At 46.1% G+C, this 23,743-nt stretch overlaps 1 protein-coding gene across 7 annotated transcripts in view; it reads right to left on the bottom strand.

Moving 5' to 3' along the window:
• Positions 1 to 23,743, bottom strand: part of ADGRB3 (adhesion G protein-coupled receptor B3) — a 1,441,017-nt gene that overhangs the window by 588,353 nt on the left and 828,921 nt on the right. For all 7 annotated transcript variants that reach the window (XM_075340252.1, XM_075340251.1, XM_075340250.1 and 4 more), the window contains one exon: positions 19,455 to 19,530. In XM_075340252.1, coding sequence (XP_075196367.1) covers positions 19,455 to 19,530 — 76 coding nt within the window. The remainder of the gene's footprint in view (positions 1 to 19,454; positions 19,531 to 23,743) is intronic.

Here is a 23,743-nt window from a genome sequence, read left to right on the forward strand (position 1 = left end):
CCAATTTATTGTAAGAAAAAAAATAAAGGGGTCCCACGACGACTCTGGACCGTCTAGAATATGGGGGGGAGACACTCAGGGAACGTATCCCCCATTTTCTAGGCGTGCGGACCCTTCATGTGAGGAGTGTGGGTGCAATGAATCTGCACTCACTCTCCCCGGGTCCACAGCAGCAGAGTCCATGTCGTAATGGTTGCTACCAAAGCTGCAATGCCCTGCTCATGAGGTAAGGGCATGCCTAATCAGGAGAACTACTGTAGAGGAAGCTCTGCTCACTGGTATATAGGTGCTCAGAGGTAATAATAGATAAAATTAGTGAGTAACCTCGGCACTCTAAATCTCCCAGACTAAGTCAGTAAGTCACAACGGATAGTAATGCAAAATCTCTCTTTATTGGTCCGTATTAAGAAAAAAATTTTTTTCATAAGCATATATGTTTTTGTCCAAAACAAGTTACAAATGATGTTTCGGCCTGAGCCTTCATCAGATTGGACTTATCTGCATGTAATCCTGAAAAATGACAATAATCAGTATCACATAAGAGTGAGAGAACAATAACATGAACTCAAACAATGCAGAGGTACAATTGGGATGCAGCAAAAAAATTGCAACACAGCAAGAAATGAAACACATGATACAAATGTCATAATACAGTACAAAAACAATATAGTAATGACAAATATGGGGTCAGAGTAGGCTTAGGCAGCTCTGGTACGAAAGAGATGTCAATCATAAAGTAACATGTGCAGTAGGTGTAGAGCTACACTATGCATGGCAGAGCTAATGGGTAGACCGACCATAGAAAAAGAACGGAGAAAAAGTGGAGAAAAAGTGGAGAAAAGGTGGAGAAAAAATGGAGAAAAAGTGGAGAAAAAGTGGAGAAAAAGTGGAGAAAAAGTGGAGAAAAAATGGAGAAAAGTGGAGAAAAAGTGGAGAAAAAGTGGAGAAAAAGTGGAGAAAAAATGGAGAAGAAGTGGAGAAGAAGTGGAGAAAAAGTGGAGAAAAAGTGGAGAAAAAGTGGAGAAAAAGTGGAGAAGAAGTGGAGAAAAAGTGGAGAAAAAGTGGAGAAAAAGTGGAGAAAAAGTGGAGAAAAAGTGGAGAAAAAGTGGAGAAGTGGAGAAAAAGTGGAGAAGTGGAGAAAAAGTGGAGAAAAAGTGGAGAAGAAGTGGAGAAGAAGTGGAGAAGTGGAGAAGAAGTGGAGAAGAAGTGGAGAAGAAGTGTTTGTTCATGCCAGATGGGAGATAAATAATTTTTTACCGGCGCTGTCATTTACTGTAATGTGATCATCGGTGTACGGTGTATACCTGTGATCACGTGAGCGGGGATCGGAAAAACCGTCCTGAATCATGTTCTCCAGGGTCTCAGCTAGCCCTGAAACCCCGGAGATTTTCTGACGCCGGCGGGCGTTATTCACTTATTTCTGCCTGCTATTTATAAACGGCAGATCAGAATAAGGCTACATTAACACGACCGATCCATTTTTGCGGTCTGCAAAAAACAGTCCGTTTTTTTTCACGGGTGCATCCATGTGGCATCCGTTTCCGTTCCGTAGACGGTCCGTATGTCATCTGTTTGTCATCCGTGTGCCTTCCGTTTTTTTGTGTACTGCAAAAAAACTGAATGAGGGTAAATGCATAAATTTACCCAGGATCCATAGCTTCATCCTACATGAGGCGGTCACATGTTCACTCCAGTGCATTTTTCTACTGCTTTTCACAGCGTAGAGCGCTCTGGTGATTTTCTTGTGCTTGTGCACTTCATATCAGTCTTTTCTGTCATTATAATGGCAGAAAGACACATAATGTCCCACTCTCCTGCATTTTGTAATTTTGCACCCTTTGGTGCCTTTCATGTGGCACTAAGGGGTGCTTAGCTTTGTATTTAGCCAAAAAAATAATAAAAAAAAAATGACGTAGGGTTCCCCCTAGTTTTGTAGCCAGCTAGGGTAAAGCAGACGGCTGCAGCCTGCAGACCACAGCTGGAAACCTCACCTTGGCTGGTAATCCAAAACTGAGGGCACCCCACGCTGTTATTTTAAATTAAATAAATAATTAAAAAAAAAAACACGTAGGGGTCCCCCCAAAATTGGATCACCAGCCAAGGTAAAGCAGACAGCTGGGGTCTGATATTGTCAGACTAGGGAGGTCCATGGTTATTGGACTCTCCCCAGCCTAAAAATAGCAGGCCGCAGCCGCCCCAGAAGTGGCGCATCCATTAGATGCGCCAATCCTGGAGCTTCGCCCCAGCTCATCCCGCGCCCTGGTGCGGTGGCAAACGGGGTAATATATGGGGTTAATACCAGATGTGTAATGTCACCTGGCATCAAGCCCTGGGGTTGGTGAGGTCAGTCATCTATCAGATACCCGACATCACCAACCCAGTCAGTAATAAAAAAAAATAGACGACAAACACATTTTTATTTGAAAAAACACTCCCCAAAACATTCCCTCTTTAACCAATTTATTAGAAAGAAAAACAAATCCAGGTCTGGTGTAATCCAAGGGGTTGCCATGACGATCCACACTGTCCCAGTCAATGAAGAGCAGAATGTTCCCCATTGGCTGGGAGAGCAATGCAGTGACCTGAGCTAACATCAATGGGTCAGCCCAGGTCACTGCAGGGGATGACAAGTGCTGCTGTCAGCAAGGTACATTACCTGCGCTGATCTCCAGCACACTGACAGCACCTGTCACTGAGTTCAATGACCTTCACAGCCAAGAATCGCGAGAGGCCCGTGACGTCACTGCTAGTCAGTCTCGGGTCGGAAGCGAGAGGTGATGTGACAAGCGGCGGCCATGGAGGACAGTGAGAGCGCTGAGGTCGGGATGGCGGGACTTCATCACCGCAGGTAAGCCGAGCGGGACCATGTGTGTGTGTGTGTGTGTGTGTGTGTGTGTGTGTGTATGTATGTGTACAAGCCGCGGGCAGGAAGGGGCGGAGCGAGCTGAGCGGGGAAGTGTCGGCTTCCTGCACGTAACTAGGATAAACATCGGGTTACTAACCAAAGCGCTTTGGTTGGATACCCAATGTTTATCTTGGTTACCAGCTTGTGGCAGGCTGCCAGCGATGGCTCCTGCACACTGTAGCTGTAAAAAGCCCTGCTTTTTGCTGCTAGAACCATTCTCGAACGTATCTAGAACTATCGAGCTTTTGCAAAAAGCTCGAGTTCTAGTTCGATCTAGAACAGCCCCCAAAATCACTCGAACCTCGAACTGGAGAACCTCGAACCGCAAACCGCGCTCAACTCTAATACTGACCACCAACTACAATAAGCTGAGAGTATGCTGACCACCAACTACAAAAATCTGAGAGTACACTGACCACCAACTACAGGAAGATGAGAGTAAACTTACCATCAACTACTAGAAGCTGAGTGTATGTTGACCACCAACTACAATAAGCTGAGAGTATACTGACCACCAACTACAAGAAGCTGAATGTCTAGTCTACTGACCATCAACTACAAGGAGCTGAGTGTTTACTGACCACCAACTAGATAAAGCTGAGTGTATTCTGAGCACCAACTACAAGACGCTAAGAGTATACTGACCATCAACTACAAGAAGCTTAGAGTATACTACCTCCAACTACAAAAAGCTGAGTTTGTTCTGATCGCCAACTACAAGAAGTTGAGAGTGTACTGATTACTAACTACAAGACATTGAGAGTGTACTGACCACCAACTACAAGAAGTTGAGAGTATACTAATCACCAACTAAAAGAAGCTGAGTGTATACTGACTCCCAACTACAAGAAGAGATAAAAAATGTTGAGTGTAAACTGACCACCGAGTCAGACAAAGCTGAGTGTATTCTGAGCACCAATTACAAGGAGCTAAGAGCATGCTGACCACCAGCTACAAAAGGATTAGAATAAACTGCCACCACCTACAGAAAGCTAGGTGTATTCTGATCACCAACTACAAGAAGTTGAGTGTACTGTCCACCAACTACAAGAAGTTGAGAGTATATTGACCACCAACTACAAGAAGCTGAGAGTATACTGACCACCAACTACAGGAAGGTGTGTGTATACTAGCCACCAACTCTAAGAAGGGGAGTATATACTGACTTTGACGACATGGACTCTGTCAGTGCCTAGCATGGGTTAAATTTCTTAAAATTCAGCCGGACATGAAGATAGTTTGTTTATAGACGGGGGATAAGCCCCTCATTGTTTCTACAAGACTCTTATTGACTCATGTAATTGCCTTGGCTAATGAAGGTCAGACACCCAGATAAATCAGTTATGCGAACTTCCCATTGTATTACTAAGTGAATTGCTAGATGTGATGTAACTTACCTGTCTCTCCCTCGTCTCTGGATATTTTGTATATGGCTTGAAATCTAGCCAATAAAGCCCAGTGTTATCCACCAATCGTGAAGACCCCAATGGTCTCAATAGAGAGCTCAGGGGTATAAGAAGGAGGACTGTCCATTGCCCGGGTAGACTCTTGCTACATGCTACCAATCTAGGACCAGCAGATCGATTGGCAAGCCATAACCGAACCTGGATTATAGTACTATATGGACTTCATCATCGAATGCAAGGATTCGGCTGAGATATCAAAGACTACCTAAGGAAGGAATCCAGCTTGGGACAATCCAGTCACCTGACTACAGTCTTAGCGGTCCTCAGACAGCTTCCTAAATCTGGCGTTATTCCATTCTTGGTGGGTGCCCGCCGAAAGCAGGGGGTTCTGCTGGTTTGGAGTAAGTAGCCCTAGAAGATCTGAGGTACAGACATTCTAATCCCTGGTGAGCCAGCGGAAGGGTGAGAAACTGTTGCCGATTACATTTTGTGGTTTTGCTGGTTATGTGCTATGTGCCGTTAATTGTTTGGGGATCCAATAAAGCCTTAATATTGTGATTCCCTCACCCTGTGTTGTCTGAGTAGTGTGCCACCCACGGTTAAGGAGGTCGGGCGTTCAGTTGGGATGAGTCCTGGGCCATGCTGTCTTTCTAAAAGTGGTCGGGCCAGCGGACGAGAGCACACACTGACCCCCGTGTCTCCACAATTGGTGGCAGCAGTGGGATACTACTCAGCCTGGTTTATTCAGGGGAGCTGCATAGGACTGGTGTTCGCGGACATCGTCCAGGGCTCAACAACCAGGGAGGCACATAAGCATACCCAGCAGGCTATAGGGGAGGCATTCAGGTTTTGGATGCTGTCATGTCCAACCCCACCAGCTCAGCCATGGGACAAGGACCGGAGAGGAGTTATGACCATAGCAGTAAATGGATGCTACAGGATCTGTGCCAGATGCAAAAGATTGAATACTGGAACACTGACAGTTGGTTGGACTTGATCCGGAAATTGGTCCATTGGGAGACCCGGAATGATGCAGAGGATGATGAGCACACTACCGATGTGGTATCAGAGGATGTAAACCATGTGCTCATCCTAGATCCAGTGACAGTCTGGAAGCAAACCAAACCCAAGCAGATCGAGTCAAGAATTGTTGACTGCATTGGGGCCTGGAGCTTCAAGGGAAGAGAGGGCTGGTGTTCTGCAATTAGTGTTGGGAGTTCCAATTTCCTTACCACCAGCACCTACCTCCAGGATAGACCACCACCAAGGAAATCATCTTTGTTATAGAGACGTGACAGTGTTTAATGATTCCAGCACTGAGATAGATGAACATTTGCAAAGCTTTCAGGTGCTAATGCATATACACAAAGTTCCTACAGCTGAGTGGTCCAAATACCTGTGGACAAGCTTGCCTGTCCGGGCCTAGGAGGCTGTACGATCACTTGGGCCTCCTGACTGCCTGGACTACGGAATTATTAAGGACACTTTGTTGGCCCTTTTTACCATAACCCCCGAGAGACATCACACTAAGTTCTGGACTATGTTTCGCCAGGGTGTCTTGTATGTTGAATTTGGCTGTCAACTCCGACGACACTGTAACCGCTGGCTGGATGATCAGGCTGCCCACTCCGCTGCTGCCCTCCAGGATGTGATGGTGCTCAAACAGCTGCTGGAGAAGATGGACCTGGAAATCCAAGAATGGGTAGTGTTATGTCACCACTGGAGTCTGCTCCACCGACTTCTACTCTGGTCGCCAGGCAACACCGTGTTCCTGCCATGGATAGTGCTGGTGATGGGAGAGAAGTCGATGCCAGTGGCGCCGGTGGGTGCAGGCTCTGCTCATCCACTGGTCTGGGTTTCCTGGGGTTCTGCAGTGCTACTGGCTGACTGTAGGTGGCGGGTGTCTCCCAGCTGAAGTACTATCTCTACGCTGATGACACCAGATCTACCTCTCTGGACCTGACATCACCTCCCTACTAACCAGAATCCCATAATGTCTGTCTGCTATTTCATCCTTTTTCTTTGCTTGATTCCTAAAATTGAACATGGACAAAACAGAATTCATTGTCTTTACTCCTCCTCCCTCAACCCCCCCACCTGACATATCCTTCAATGTCAATGGCTGCTCACTTTCCCCAGTCCCACATGCTCGCTGCCTGGCAGTAATCCTAGACTCTGATCTCTCTTTCAAGCCATACATCCAAGCCCTCTTCACCTCCTGCCGCCTCCAACTCAAAAATATTTCCCGGATCCGTACATTCCTTTCCCAAGAAGCTGCACAAACCCTAGTGCATGCCCTTATGATCTCCCGCCTGGATTATTGCAACCTCCTGCTCTGCGGCCTCCCTTCTAACAGCCTTGCATGCCTACAATCTATTCTAAACTATGCTGCCCGACTAATTTATCTGTCCCCCCACTACTCCCCAACATCTCCTCTCTACCAATCCCTTCACTGGCTTCCCATTGCCCAATGACTCCAGTTCAAAACACTAACCATGACATACAAAGCCATCCACAACCTGTCTCCTCCCTACATCTGTGACCCAGTCTCCTGGTACTTACCTGCACATAACCTTCGATTCTCACAAGATCTCCTTCTCTACTCGCCTCTCATCTCCTCTTCCCACCATCACATCCATGATTTCTCCCGCGCCCCCCTTACCTGGAATGCTCTGCCACAACATATCAGACTCTCGCCTACCTTGACAAGCTTCAAAAGGAACCTGAAGACCCACCTCTTCCAACAAGCCTACAACCTGCTGTAACCCTCAGTCTGATATAGCACCACACAACCATCTCTACCCTAACCTACTGTATCCTCACCTATCCCTTGTAGACTGAGTCCTCGCAGGCAGGGACCTCTATCCTCCTGTACCAGTCTCTGCTTTGTATTGCTTATGATTATTGTACTTGTCCCTATTATGTATAGCCCATTCACATGTAAAGCGCCATGGAATAGATGGCGCTATAATAAATAATAATAATAACTAATGTTCGGCTGAAGCCCGCAAACTTTTACAGGTCCACTCATCCCTAATACTGGCAACTAAGAAGAAGGAGCTGACTATACTGACAACTTAGTAGAAAAAGCTGAATATATATTGACCACCAAGTAGAAAAAGCTGGGTATATACTGACGCCCAACTACAAGAAGCCAAGAGTATACTGACGCCCAACTACAAGAAGCTGAGTGTATACTGACCACCAACTACAAGATGTTGAGTATATAATGACCAATGAATAGAAAATGTTGTGTATATTGACCACTGAGTAGAAGATGCTGAATATATACAGTACTTCCACTGAGAAGAAAAGTCTTAGTGTATACTGACCACCAACAAGAAGAAGCTGAGTGTATACTGACCATCAACTACAAGAAGTTGAGAGTATACCGACCACCAACTACAAGAAGCTCAGCGTATACAGACCACTAACTACATGAAGCTGAGTGTACATTGATCACCAATTACAAGAAGCTGAGTGTTCACTGGCCACCAACTACAGGAAGCTGAGTCTATACTGACCACAAACTACAAGAAACTGAGAGTATACTGATCACCAACTACAAGAAGAGAGAAAAGATGTTGAGTGTATACTAACCACTGCGTAGAAGAAGCTGAGTGTATTCTGACCATGAACTACAGGAAGCTGAGAATATACTGACCACCAAGTACAAGAAAGTGATTGTATACTGCCTACCAACTACAAAAAGATGAATGTCACTGATCACTAATTACAAGAAGCTGAGAGAATATTAACCACCAACTACAGAAAGCTGAGTGTATATTCACCACCAACTACAGTAAGGTGAGTATACTCATCACCAATAACAAGAAGCTAAGTGTATACTGACAAGTAACTACAAGAAGCTGATTCTCAACTGACCACCACCTACAATACGCTGACTATACAATGGCCACCAGCTACAAGAAGCTGACTGTGTACTGACCACCCAATACAAATGTTGAGTGTACGCTGATAATTGAATAGAAGCTGAGTGTATTCTGACCACCAAATACAAGAAAGTGAGAGTATACTAACCACCAACTAAAAGAAGCTGAGTGTATACTGACTCCCAACTACAAGAAGAGATAAAAAATGTTGAGTGTAAACTGACCACCGAGTTAGACAAAGCTGAGTGTATTCTGAGCACCAATTACAAGGAGCTAAGAGCATACTGACCACCAGCTACAAAAGGATTAGAATAAACTGCCACCACCTACAGAAAGCTGAGTGTATTCTGATCACCAACTAGAAGAAGTTGAGTGTACTGTCCACCAACTACAAGAAGTTGAGAGTATATTGACCACCAACTACAAGAAGCTGAGAGTATACTGACCACCAACTACAGGAAGGTGTGTGTATACTAGCCACCAACTCTAAGAAGGGGAGTATATACTGACTTTGACGACATGGACTCTGTCAGTGCCTAGCATGGGTTAAATTTCTTAAAATTCAGCCAGACATGAAGATAGTTTGTTTATAGACGGGGGATAAGCCCCTCATTGTTTCTACAAGACTCTTATTGACTCATGTAATTGCCTTGGCTAATGAAGGTCAGACACCCAGATAAATCAGTTATGCGAACTTCCCATTGTATTACTAAGTGAATTGCTAGATGTGATGTAACTTACCTGTCTCTCCCTCGTCTCTGGATATTTTGTATATGGCTTGAAATCTAGCCAATAAAGCCCAGTGTTATCCACCAATCGTGAAGACCCCAATGGTCTCAATAGAAAGCTCAGGGGTATAAGAAGGGGGACTGTCCATTGCCCGGGTAGACTCTTGCTACATGCTACCAATCTAGGACCAGCAGATCGATTGGCAAGCCATAACCGAACCTGGATTATAGTACTATATGGACTTCATCATCGAATGCAAGGATTCGGCTGAGATATCAAAGACTACCTAAAGAAGGAAACCAGCTTGGGACAATCCAGTCACCTGACTACAGTCTTAGCGGTCCTCAGACAGCTTCCTAAATCTGGCGTTATTCCATTCTTGGTGGGTGCCCGCCGAAAGAAGGGGGTTCTGCTGGTTTGGAGTAAGTAGCCCTAGAAGATCTGAGGTACAGACATTCTAATCCCTGGTGAGCCAGCGGAAGGGTGAGAAACTGTTGCCGGTTACATTTTGTGGTTTTGCTGGTTATGTGCTATGTGCCGTTAATTGTTTGGGGATCCAATAAAGTCTTAATATTGTGATTTCCTCACCCTGTGTTGTCTAAGTAGTGTTCCACCCACGGTTAAGGAGGTCGGGCGTTCAGTTGGGATGAGTCCTGGGCCATGCTGTCTTTCTAAAAGTGGTCGGGCCAGCGGACGAGAGCACACACTGACCCCCATGTGTCCACAATTGGTGGCAGCAGTGGGATACTACTCAGCTTGGTTTATCCAGGGGAGCTGCATAGGACTGGTGTTCGCGGACATCGTCCAGGGCTCAACAACCAGGGAGGCACATAAGCATACCCAGCAGGCTATAGGGGAGGCATTCAGGTTTTGGATGCTGTCATGTCCAACCCCACCAGCTCAGCCATGGGACAAGGACCGGAGAGGAGTTATGACCACAGCAGTAAATGGATGCTACAGGATCTGTGCCAGATGCAAAAGATTGAATACTGGAACACTGACAGTTGGTTGGACTTGATCCGGAAATTGGTCCATTGGGAGACTCGGAATGATGCAGAGGATGATGAGCACACCACCGATGTGGTATCAGAGGATGTAAACCATGTGTCTCATTCTAGATCCAGTGACAGTCTGGAAACAAACCAAACCCAAGCAGATCGAGTCAAGAATTGTTGACTGCATTGGGGCCTGGAGCTTCAAGGGAAGAGAGGGCTGGTGTTCTGCAATTAGTGTTGGAAGTTCCAATTTCCTTACCACCAGCACCTACCTCCATGATAGACCACCAAGGAAGTCATCTTTGTTATAGAGACGTGACAGTGTTTAATGATTCCAGCACTGAGATAGATGAACACTTGCAAAGCTTTCAGGTGCTAATGCATATACACCAAGTTCCTACAGCTGAGTGGTCCAAATACCTGTGGACAAGCTTGCCTGTCCGGGCCTAGGAGGCTGTACGATCACTTGGGCCTCCTGACTGCCTGGACTACGGAATTATTAAAGACACTTTGTTGACCCTTTTTACCATAACCCCCGAGAGACATCACACTAAGTTCTGGACTATGTTTCGCCAGGGTGTCTCGTATGTTGAATTTGGCTGTCAACTCCGACGACACTGTAACCGCTGGCTGGATGATCAGGCTGCCCACTCCGCTGCTGCCCTCCAGGATGTGATGGTGCTCAAACAGCTGCTGGAGAAGATGGACCTGGAAATCCAAGAATGGGTAGTGTTATGTCACCACTGGAGTCCGCTCCACCGACTTCTACTCTGGTCGCCAGGCGACACCGTTTTCCTGCCATGGATAGTGCTGGTGATGGGAGAGAAGTCGATGCCAGTGGCGCCGGTGGGTGCAGGCTCTGCTCATCCACTAGTCTGGGTTTCCTGGGGTTCTGCAGTGCTACTGGCTGACTGTAGGTGGCAGGTGTCTCCCAGCTGAAGTACCATCATTCAGCTACAGCCTATGGGAAGACACTGCACCCTTTTTAATGCCCCTCCTGTCTGCTGACCTCTGCCAGAGATAGTTCTGAATATTCAGGTTCCTGTTCCATCCTCTTCTGTGATTTTGTGTGCTGATTACCGCATGTTTCCTGACTACGTCTCATGCATGCTGTTTTTGTACCTCGCTGCCCAATACGGTTTTGACCTCTGCTTGTTTTTGATTACGTCCTTGCCTGGTGATTCTGTCCCTCTTCCGCAATTCCTAGTTTGACCCTGCCTGACTACTACTCTTTCGTACTGCAACCTGCCACAAGTAGTGATCACCTTGGGCCCTGTGTAATTCCAAATCCCTGTATAGGGGTTAAAGGGTTTCAGCGTTCTAGGGGTCCGGCTTGGTGAGTGGCTTCCCTCTAGCTTGTCCATTACAGCCCGTCTGAGTCTGTGGATCCAGGCAGGCGTTACAGGTAGCTGACTGGAAGCCCAATACCCCAGAGCAAGAAGCGCTATTGGCTGACGAATTTACAGCCAACCGACCCATCTGGAGGCCCGCTAGGCCGACTCATCCCAGGAGGTCCCTCAATCACCGATCGAAATGACCTCCAGACTCCCGTGCTGGACTAAGGGGTACTTTGCACACTACGACATCGCAGGTGCGATGACGCACTTCCTGCCTAGCTCTCGACATCGTAGTGTGTAAATCCTAGATGATACGATTAACGAGCGCAAAATCGTCGTAATCGTATCATCGGTGTAGCGTCGGCAAATTCCAAAATTACGCTGACGCGACGGTCCGATGTTGTTTCTCGCTCCTGCGGCAGCACACATCGCTGTGTGTGAAGTCGCGGGAGCGAGGAACATCTCCTACCTGCGTCACCGTGGCTCCCGTCGGCTATGCGGAAGGAAGGAGGTGGGCGGGATGTTTACATCCCGCTCATCTCCGCCCCTCCGCTCCTATTGGCCGCCTGCTGTGTGACGTCACAGTGACGCCGCACGACCTGCCCCCTTAATAAGGAGGCGATTCGCCGGCCAGAGCGACGTCGCATGGCAGGTGAGTGCATGTGAAGCAGCCGTAGCGATAATATTTGCTACGGCAGCTATCACAATGATGTCGCAGTTGCGACGGGGGCGGGGACTATCGCGCTCGGCATCGCAGCATCGGCTTGCGATGTCGCAGCGTGCAAAGAACCCCTAACTCATTACACCACAGAAGCCCCAACAACACAAAGGTTTACCAACCGGACCAGTGACTTTTCTAACCCACGGCGCTGTTATACGTGTGTGTTACGGGGGCTGTCTGATTATAAAAACCAAAGGGATATCAGACAGTCAGGGTCCACCGTGCAAAGTCTCTGCTGCAGACTATGGCAGAGGATAAGGGGTATCTTGTACTACGGAAGCAGTACTGACACTGATACATCTCAGTGACACTAGAGCCAATCACGGCGTGTTCTGTTAAAGTCACAGCGACTACCGTATTTAGCACTAACGTAAAAGGGATAGGTTAATGAGTGAGGAAGAGTATATAAGTGTGCTGCTGTAAATAGTAGTAGCACAAGTGCAGAGTGCAATACCTCTGTTAAACTCACAGAGGCATATACTGTAGTTAGGAAATAAAGCAACTCCTCCCTTACTCGGAGGGTGTGTGGTATGGTCTCTGTTAATGATCACAGAGACAAAAGCAGTGAGTGTGAAATGGCACCTACCTAGGTCCATTCCTCTAGTGGTGCCAGGAGACGGACAGCAGCGCAAGCCGCACAAAGCTCCTACCTGCGTTCGCTCCACTAGTGTGCGAGGACACGAACCACTAGATATGGCACCTGCCTAGGTCCGCTCCACTAGTGGTGCAAAAGAGATGGACAGCAGCACAAGCCGCACAAAGCTCCTACCTATGTTCGCTCCCCTAGTGTGCGAGGATACGAACAACTGCCAGACGCAGTATAAGGAACGTTACCCTAGCGGCAACGTCCACCTACGAGTAGAATCATAAGGCCCAGCCAGACCATGTGCCTCAGGCACCTGCCTATGTCCGCTCCCCTAAGATGTAAGGATACGGACCGCAGCCGAAGCTGTAAGGTACAAGAACGCTACCCTGCCGGTAGCGCTTACCTAGCATAGACAGAGGGATGCCTAGAGGGACGTGCACAGAGCGTCTACTCTCATGCATGAACCAAGAGGACTGAGCGCCGTGCGGCGTGCGGCAGGGTCTTATATAGACTCTGTGCCTCATCCAAGATGGAGGACACCAGAGCCAATCCGCTGCCAGAACGACAGCAATGACGTCACGCTGGCCTATCACCGAGCAAAGCGTCACAAGCACATGACCAGCAACCAATCAGCTTAGAAGGTGTCATAGACATGTGACCTCGTGTCAGCGATGATGTCACCCGCACATGTGCAATGGCTCCAAGATAGGACTTAAGCGGGCTTTACACGCTACGACATCGCTAATGCGGAGTCGTTGGGGTCACGGAATTCGTGACGCACATCCGGCCGCATTAGCGATGCCGTTGCGTGTGACATCGATTAGCGATTTTGCATCGTTGCAAAACAGTGCAAAATCGCTAATCGGCGACACGGGGGTCCATTCCCAATTATCGTTACTTCAGCAGTAACGAGGTTGTTCGTCGTTCCTGCGGCAGCACACATCGCTGCGTGTGACGCCGCAGGAGCGAGGAAACTCTCCCTACCTGCCTCCCGGCCGCTATGCGGAAGGAAGGAGGTGGGCGGGATGTTACGTCCCGCTCATCTCCGCCCCTCCGCTGCGATTGGGCGGCGGTTCAGTGACGTTTCAGTGACGTCGCTGTGACGCCGCATGGACCGCCCCCTTAGAAAGGAGGCGGTTCGCCCGTCACAGCGACGTCGACGGACAGGTAAGTATGTGTGACGGCTGTGGGCGATGTTGTGCGGCACGGGCAGCGATATGCCCGTGTCGCGCAACAGATGGGGGCGGGTACCCACACTAGCGATATCGGGACCGATATCGCAGTGTGTAAAGTAGCCTTTAGTCTCCAGCGCTTGCACATGTGCAGTAGCAAGAAATCCGAACATAGTCTCCAGTGCCACAGCAACCGTAACAGTGTGGGCACCTTGGACACATGGTCAAAGAGTGTCTTCAAAGCCGGGGCCCCATGCATGGAGCCCGACTGCCAGTCCAACCAGTCAGCTATACCAAGATGAACCAATGAGACCTGAGGAATGCTACTCCCGAAAAACACCAATAGCTGAGGAAGTGGTTTACCCAGTCCACACCCTACTGCAGGCTGGACACAGTACACAAGCCAACCTCCATCGCCACATCCAGATGGTCAAGGTTGGTGATATACAGGCTACAGGCTCAGGGACTTCGAGACACTGGATGTTCCACCACCCTGGTCAGCCCAGATATTGTTCCCACAGAACATCATTTCCCTGGCCGCCAAGTGACCATCTCCCTTGCTGGGGGCCAGCGCTCGAATACAGTTGGACTGGGGAACTGACCAAGGAGAGGTTGAAGTGGGGCTCATGGACAGCCTCCCCATCCCTGTTATTTTGGGAAATGACCTAGGACAAGGACTATCCAGCCAGTTTGTCACCGCCATCACCCGCAGCCAAGCCAATTACTATCCTGGTGCAGGTCTTTTTACCATCCCATCTGAGGAGAACCTTTCTCCTCAATCTTCAGCCTCCTCCTCAGAGCCAATGAATGTGAGTACCTCAGACCCAACTGTGGCCATTGACTGGGGGGAGATAGATCGTAGGGAATTCAGGGAAGCAGAACTGACATACCCCCCCCCCAGAGCTTATCCGTAGTGTGGCTGCCCAACCTGGCGGAGGAAATCAGAGGGTTGTACATAGATGGAAAAAATGCCTCTTATATCGGGAAAAGCCCGCATCCTGCCCAGAAAAACCCTGGATCCGTGTCCATCAGCTTGTTGTACCCCAGCAATACCAACCCCAACTATTGCGTTTAGCTCATGATGTTGCTGTGGCTGGGCACATGGGGGCCAAAAAGACCCGGGTGTGCCTGTTGCGCAGTTTTTTCTGGCCAAAGGTTACTCAAAAAGTACAAAAATACAGATCCTTTTGCCCAGTGTGTCAACATATGGGGGGAGTGGCATGTTGTGCCCCACTCCAACCCATACCCTTGATAGGAGAACCGTTCCAGAGAGTTGCTATTGATGTAGCAAGCCCCTTTGCCATCCCCAGCCACAGTGGATAAAGATTCATCCTCACCCTGGTAGACTTTGCCACCCGCTACGGAGAAGTCATTGCTTTATCCTCCATAGATGCAGAGCACGTGGCTCAAGCTCTACTGGACATCTTTAGCCAGGTAGGGTTCTTACAGGAAGTATTCACTGACCACGGGGCACAGTTCCAGTGGGAACTGATTCAGACCCTGTGGGAGAAACATGGAGTCTGCCCCATGCACACCACCCCCTACTATCCTGAAACAAATGGATTGTGTGAACGCTTCAACTGAACGCTTAAGCAGCTCATTAGCCATTATGTAGAGTCCGAGGGGGACACTGGGAGAAAAACCTGCAGCAGCTCCTTTTTGCTGACCGGGAGGTGCCGCAGGACTCCACTGGACTCTCCCCCTTCGAATTACTGTACGGCCGAAAGATACGAGGGCCCCTAGAGCTGGTACAAGAGAGTTGGGAGGGCACCTTCCCCACAGAAGATGTTCCCATACTGGACTATATTAAAAAGTTTAGGGAAAGGATGAGGCACCTCATGGCGTTAGCCCACGGGAATTTAGAAGTGTCTCAGGAAAGGCTCTTACAAATGAATAGAAGCTGATCCGCAGTGCCCGAGAGCAGACACTAAACAGTGGTCTCTGTTCAGTCTTATGGCGTGATCCTGACAGCCCCCATGAAATTCATATGCCCTAGCAGGGCACATGGATAGGCATTGTCTTTTTAGATCAACCACTTTAAAACTTTACAAGGTGAGGCTAAGTTAATAAACTTGAGAAATGATATGACTTGTAATCATTTACATATTGTTTTCTTTTTCATTGAAGCAAAACTGCAGACCATCCACCATCAGCTTGCACCTAGGTAAAATCGATTTAAGAAAGCCTCTCATACTGTAGCCATATCTCCAAGAAATTATATATCTTGTTATTGAGACAAAAAAAAACAATTTGGGAAAAGGTGTATTTGCATTCTTTGTATATCACAAGCTATGCATGCTAAAATTTATAATTTAAAAAATTAAGATTAGATAATTCTTCCAAGCTCAGTGGAATTATGCATTTATTTGCTCCATAACCAAGCACATTTGCTTTGCATGCTTTTAATAGGGAAAAAGGCCATAAACATAGTGGAATATAAGGTACATTCATCCAGGAATACTCTAAAGTACCACCTAGTGGGCAAGATATAAACTGCAGCACGATACATTTTTTATGTAAAAATTGCAGACATCTAAATGAATGAGATTGTTTAACATTGATTTAATAGACATATACAGTAACATGGCATTGAGAAAGGCATTGCTCATCTCCTAACATGCGATCTCATCTTGCCCTTGAAGCTAAACAGATAACTCCTTCATGGAGCCATAATACACTAATTTGAAACAGGCATTAAAAGCTCTGATCTCAAGCAATGAATTGCTGCAGTAGATTAAGAAGCATAAAGACATGCATCGCTATCGTCAATTAACATGGTAATGTCCTGGCCACCCCTTTATGTGTGCTGCTATTGACTGAAATATGTGTTTTCATTAGAATAAATTATTGTATACCACAAAGTGAAATCTACCTCTTTTCTATGGATATATTATTTATCACTTGGGCTGCATTCACATTTTGTAGATTTAAATCACAGCCATCCTGTGTCATGGCTGCCTTTCCACCATCACAGGTCATTCAGGGAAACAATGGTGTCACCTTCAAGATCGTGCAGCTGATCATAATAGCAAGGCGGTTTTGTAGGTCACACCTCTGTTTCCTTGCAAGATTAAGTGATTATGGATGGAAACAATAAAAAGACCACAACGGTACAGGATTAATGCTGTTAAAAAGCTGCATCTTGACTGCTGCGTGTGAACCAGGTTCGACACATCATTGGTTAAAATTGCACAGGCAGCCAAGACACAAGGGGGTCCATTTCTACCTCTAAAACAAAAGGAATTGGGCATTAGGCCAGAGTCACACCTTGCGAGTCACTAGCATCACGTCACCCGGCACGGCCGCACACTCTCCGGACACGAGCATCTCAGCTGCATAGACATACATGCAGCTGACCCGCTACTGTTAGGAAAGTGTGTGGCTGTGCCGGGTGATGTGATGCGAGTCACTTGCAAGTGTGACTCCGGCCTTATGATGAGCTATTGGTCTGCAAAAGACCAATATATTGTTCTTGTCCAGGGGCCTTTTTCTCTCTGTGCTGTGAGTGCAGCCTTAAAGGTCCAGATAGCAATAAACCACTTCAAAAAATCTTTGAAGGTTTTTTGTTAGCCTTAAAATAAGACCCAAAAGCATTTCTGATGCAGATTTACAGATCTTTTGCCTCTTTTGAACATCAAAAATATAGTACACGGCCTCATTTGAGCATCTGTGTTTTGTTTACATGTTCAATCTGTGTTTTTTCATAGATACAATACCTATTCATTATAGTCTATAGGGTTGTTACAGCATCAGTGTTTTGGGGGACAACATGTGTGTAAAAATGAAGAAGACATGTCTGTTTTGGAACCAAGTCACTGATGTAAATCACCAATTCAAGTCTATGGGTTGGTAAAAATCATGGATAACACACAGATGGCATCCACATGAAATCCATGTTTTGTCATGCAATGAGTCGGAAAAGCTTTGTGATTCATTAGTATTATTAGGAAACCACTGATTAAACCCTAGTGACAGAAATGGACACACTGATAAAACATTGATGTGATTCTCATCCAAAACACTGATGAAAATTGATTATTTGTTTGAAGTATGTGATCAGCACTAACGTCTGAATGAGGCATATGGGATACTTTGCACACTACGACATCGCAAGCCGATGCTGCGATGCCGAGTGTGATAGTCCCCACCCCTGTCGCAGCTGCGATATGTGGTGATAGCTGGCGTAGCGAAAATTATCGCTACGCCAGCTTCACATGCACTCACGTTGCCCTGCAGCGTCGCTCTGGCCGGCGACCCGCCTCCTTATTAAGGGGGCGGGCAGTGCGGCGTCATAGCGACGTCACACAGCAGGCGGCCAATAGAAGCGGAGGGGCGGAGATGAGAGGGATGTAAACATCCCGCCCACCTCCTTCCTTCCGCATAGCCGACAGGAGCCACGGCGAAGGAAGTAGATGTTCCTCACTCCTGTGACTTCACACACGGCGATGTGTGCTGCCGCAGGAACGAGGAACAACATCGGACCGTCTCATCAAAGGAAATTATGGTTTTCGTCGACTCTACACCGATGATATGATTACGATGCTTTTGCGCTCGTTAATCGTATAATCTAGGATTTACACACTACGATGTCGAGAGCGACGCTGGAAGTGCGTCACTTGCGACATGACCCCACCGACATCTCACCTGCGATGTCGTAGTGTGCAAAGTACCCCTAAGGCCAGGCTTAGATGTCCCTACTAAAACTCAGAGTAGTCATGTCTGCAAATTGTGCACGTGACGAGCTGCATGTGCAATGCAGATGATCTGCCTGCTAGTCTGGTCTGTAAATTGGACCAAAGTAAAGCATGCTAAGATTTTTTTTCCACTCAGACCATTGGTTTGTGTGGAAAATCAACCGTGTGCATTAGCACATTGGGTATAATTAGTGATGAGCGAACACTACCATGCTTCGGTATCTGATACTCGTTAAGAGCAGTTGGATGCTCGGATGGGCTCAACTTGTGTACGAATTATAATGGAAGTCAATGGGGACGTGAACATTTTTCTGGGAGTGCCCCCTTGACTTCCATTATACTCAGGTACTAGAGTCGCCTCCATCAGAGCATCCAACTGCTGATTACGACTATTGACCACCCGAGCATGGTAGTGCTTGCTCATCACTAGCTATAATGGGTAAATAATACCACGTTTCAAGACATTGAGCCCAGTGTTAGCATACATGTAGCTGTGTTGATTACTTTTGCCCTATTCCTGGGGTCTCATATTTCTGTTTACACCCCCATCATGTCTTAAGATGAAGGAATCATATAGCTAAACTCATTTCCAACTGAGAAATGAATTTAATAGCAATAGATTTCTTGTATAACAAGCACAGGCAAAGTAGCTGCACTTTGGTATGAAGATATCATTAGGACCTAGGCATACAGAATACAGAGTGCGGTGCCTACAAATGGTTACTATGTAACTGCATGCTCCCTACAAACATGCTGGTTGCTAGGTATTACTGGCGCTGTAAGCAGCAGTTGAGTATGCACGACAGCTCGCCACCTAGTGGCCTTCCACAGTATTCTCACTCCAAAGGCCTCATTCATTTCTGCTTGTGAGCTTCAGTTTCAGGCACAATAAATGCTGTGTGCAGAGCTAAGGCTTCTGTAAAACGAAGGATCTTTTTTCTACCATTGCCATAAGGACAGAAGAATGATTATAAGATGCAATGACAAGCTTTAGAATATAAGAGCACGAGACTTACCGTAATGAAGGTAAAAAAAGGCCTAAATTTTTATAGAATACAGCTCCAAGTACATATACTGTAGATTCTTCCAGGTCTAGAAAATACAAAGTGACAGTACATTAGTCTTACATTACATTTTTTTTTAAATAATTGATTATTATAGCTTTACCCTTATTATATGCATGCCATTTAGAGTGGGTATGTCTGTATCTGTGTATTTGCTATTATCCATCAGTATTTTCTATCCAGCATGTGTGACAATGTATCACACAACATCCAATCACTCCCTTAGGACAGAACATCAAGGATGAAACATCACCATGATGGGCAGTTAATTGCCCCTACAGTCATGAATTTCCAAATGACGAGCAGTGAATGACCCCTACAGTCACATGCAGAAAGAACGTCACATCATTGCATTCTTTCTAAAAGAAAGGCACTAAATACTGGGGAAGAACTGGCATAGAAAAAGCAGTCTATCCCAGGGAGAAGAATATCTAAAGGAAAGGGCCACGGGTGCTACGTGCAAGGCCACGGTCACACTAGCACGTAGCATACTGATGACACTCGGCTCAAGCTCTGCTGCGAGCGTGATCCGAGTGCCATTTTACCATGATCCGATTCCTTCCAATACAAGAATGGGAGCACAGGTGTGGAGAAGAGGGAGATAAATCTCTCCATCTTCTCTGCTGCCGGTCTCTGCGAATATTGGACTGCACTCGGATGACATCAGTGCAGTCCAATGTTTCACACACACCTATACACTTGAATGTTTGCACACAATTTGGTATACGCTGCCAACCGCGGCATGTAGTGTTTTTTTTCTCATGCAGATTTGGTACTGGTCGGCACTGCCCCATAGTATAATATTTGGCCGAGTGCTATCTGATAAAATATGAGATAGCACTCGTTCAATTTATACGCTCATGTGAGCGAGCCCTGAAGGACAGACTCTGCTTTGGCCAAGGCACATACAGGGCTCGGTATCTAAAGTGAATCTATACCCTAAATGGAGGAAAGCAGGGTTATAATTCTGGCTAAGTTCACACGTGCATATATTCTGTCTGTGTCCTGTCCATATGCAGAACGGATCTCACACTGACAGCAGATGAGAATCTTAATCAATATGGTATTTCACATGAACATAGTTCACATGAAAAGATTGTATAATAAAAAAAATTGCAATATGCTCCCGCTTCATCCATATTTTTTGAATGTGAGTCACTAGTGGATTTTAATGGGTAAGCAAAAAAAAATGAAAAAATGAATCCTATACAGACACTATATGTATGGAATTCGTTTTTAATGGATTCAATGCAAATATTACATTGCTAAATGTACAAAACCTTTTTATTATTTTCATTGTGATTGTAAAAACCCCCAGATTTTATAAAGAAGTAAAAAACATATGGATGACACGGATGACAAATGGTCCACCATAGAGATGAAAATAGATTACTGGAGTTTGTAGTAGACCCAAAGACTTTAATATATAGAAATCAGTAATGTATATAAAATCATGTATGCAATAAATCAATGGATCAGATCAAAGTCAAACATTTATTTTGTGGCTACCTGGACTGCAACAAAACCCCACATGAACAGCCCTATGAACTATAATGGATACATGTTCTCTCTGAGCAAGCAATGTGTAGCGCATGCACATGAATCAAGAATATCTGAATGAGGCCCAAGGCTGAACAAGCACATCTGTATTTCACGGTCTATTTATGGATCGCAACACCCAGACCAATCGTTGCGGGTCTCCGGGTGTGAACTTACTACCTCATTGTAATTTATTAGGCTGTATTTTTGTTTGAGTAAAACTGTGGTCGGTGCAGTAATTGTAATTTGTACATGGACTGTAAAATACAGATGAGTGAATTCAACTAAAGGAGAATGTAATGTAATATAATGTTTCCATATCAAGATAAAATTGCCTAAACTGTGCAGCTATATAAACATTTTTAGCTTGTACAGACCCTTGGCTCTCCTGACATGACAAAGTCAGTCCATCTATATAACCCCCATAAGGTAGCTATTTTGGAACATATTTTCTTAGAACTCCATATTGTCCAGGGGTGTAACTACAAAAGACGCATGGGATGTAAGCGCACCCGGGCCCTGAAGCCTAGACATCCAAAAGGTTCTTTTGACCTATATGACAATACCAATACTATTAAAGACTTTCAATATTTGGGGCCAAGTTGGAGCTTTTGAGCTTGAGCCCATGAGCTTTAAGTTACGCCAATGGCCACGCGACCAAATGGTGATAGTTCTTCACATCTACATTGTAGGGTGAAAGGGTGAATAACAGAGGAACAATGTAGTGTAATAGGAAAGATATAGAACTAGTATTTAAAGAGGTAGTTCATTACTTAGTTTTCCAAGTCACATCAATATAATGTTGAGAAAGAGGCTTCTTTCAAATACATTGTGTTGTCAATAGTGCCTGTGAGCGGCACTATTGCGGTCAACTCATCCCCATCGCGTGACCTCCGGGCTCTGTGCCCTCTGATGTCTGGTGATGTCATGTTAACGTCCAGTTGATGTTACATCATCGAAGCCAGCCCCAGGCTCCATGAGTGACTGGGCTGTGGGCAGCGTTTCACCGCTCATCACAGCCCAGCATTGCTCCTACTTGCAGTGCTCTTGCAGTAAAGGAGAGAGCAGAGAGATGCTTGGCTGTGAAACCCCACCCACAGTACAGTCACTCACGGAGACTGGGACCGGCTTTGGTGGTGTCAGGTCAACTGGAAGTTGACATGACCTCCCCGGCCATCAGAGGTCATGGAGCCCTGGGGTCATGCGATGGTGATGAGCAGACTGCAATAGCTCCGCTCACAGGCATTATTGGCAACACAAGGTATTTGAGACATGCCTTGTTTTTCAACGTTATGTCGATGTGGCCAGTAATGCTAACTAGCGAACCACCCCTTAAATTACAAATATTCTTATGATCTCTGTAAAACAAATAATATAACTTGTGGATCCTTTGACAAAATGTAGTAGAAGAAATTCAACTCAATGAGATAAAATCTTCAACTCTATGTGTATATGATTAACACATTATTAGTCCATAGATAGGAACCTCTACACGTTTCTGGTCCACTCAGCAGCCTCACGCACAATTTCTGTATTTATTCTACAACATTCTGATTATCATCCTCATTGGCAGCACCATTCCTTCTGTGCTCCGGAGGCACTAGACAACGGCGGTGTGCTGACTTTTTCCCTTTTTCCATTTTGACAATATGACTGTTTTGTATCAAAAAGGTATATTGGCTACTATTCATAAGTTTTCTATTTTAATTTGTTTGCTTGGGAATTTCAATTATAGGTTTGCTTTCTTTGGAAATCAGTGGCAGTAAACTAAAAACTTTGCAAACTTTGCGATGAACTGTAACTCTTGTCTTCTATTGCACATTAAATTATTTAGCTGATTTAGGGCTATAGGAACAACTACTGCCCACGGCAAAAGGGCACCTGCTGAAATTGGCTCCATTCTTTTTACCATAGGCAGTGTAAGCACTAGAGATGAGCGAACCGGCCATGGTTCGGCTCGAGTTCGGTTCGTCGAACGGGGGTCCCGTTCGAGTTCGGTTCGGCGAATGTTCGACGAACCGAACTCGAACCGCATAGGAAACAATGGCAGGCAATCAAAAACACATAAAAACACCTAGAAAACACCCTCAAAGGTGTCCAAACTGTGACAAACAACTCACAACACAACACAAACACATGGGAAAGTGACAAGGACATATACTCATGCGAAAACAAAAGAGCTAGACAAGGAAAAAGAGGAGGAGACACAGATATAGGCATGGCACGCCCTTCTAAAATCATGTAAAACACCACAAGGTGACTCAAAGCGGAGTTCTCCCTTTTTTCCAAAAATTGGGCCACACACACACCCACCCCTTCAGTGGCAGCACTTGTGCCCCAGTTGTACACTTCACAGCTAGATTTGCATCAAGCACATTAAAAAATACGCCATCCTTTTCCGTCCTCAGGATTGCACCGGGGTAGGTAGCAAAGTCTTTGCTGAACCATGACTTGTTCATCTTGGCTCCTTTTAAAAAACACAGCAAGCAAGGGTTACTCCAAGCAGAGTCTCCCTTTTTTCCAAAAATTGGGCCCCACACACACCCACCCATTCAGTGGCAGCACTTGTGCCCCAGTTGTACACTTCACAGCTAGATTTGCATCAAGCACAATAAAAAATACGCCATACTTAACCGTTTCCAGGATGACCCCGGGGTAGGTAGCAAAGTCTTTCCTGATCCCAGATCTGTTCATCTTGGATC

The sequence above is a fragment of the Anomaloglossus baeobatrachus genome, chromosome 3, assembly GCF_048569485.1.
Source record: "Anomaloglossus baeobatrachus isolate aAnoBae1 chromosome 3, aAnoBae1.hap1, whole genome shotgun sequence".
Classification (NCBI taxonomy): Eukaryota; Metazoa; Chordata; class Amphibia; order Anura; family Aromobatidae; genus Anomaloglossus; species Anomaloglossus baeobatrachus.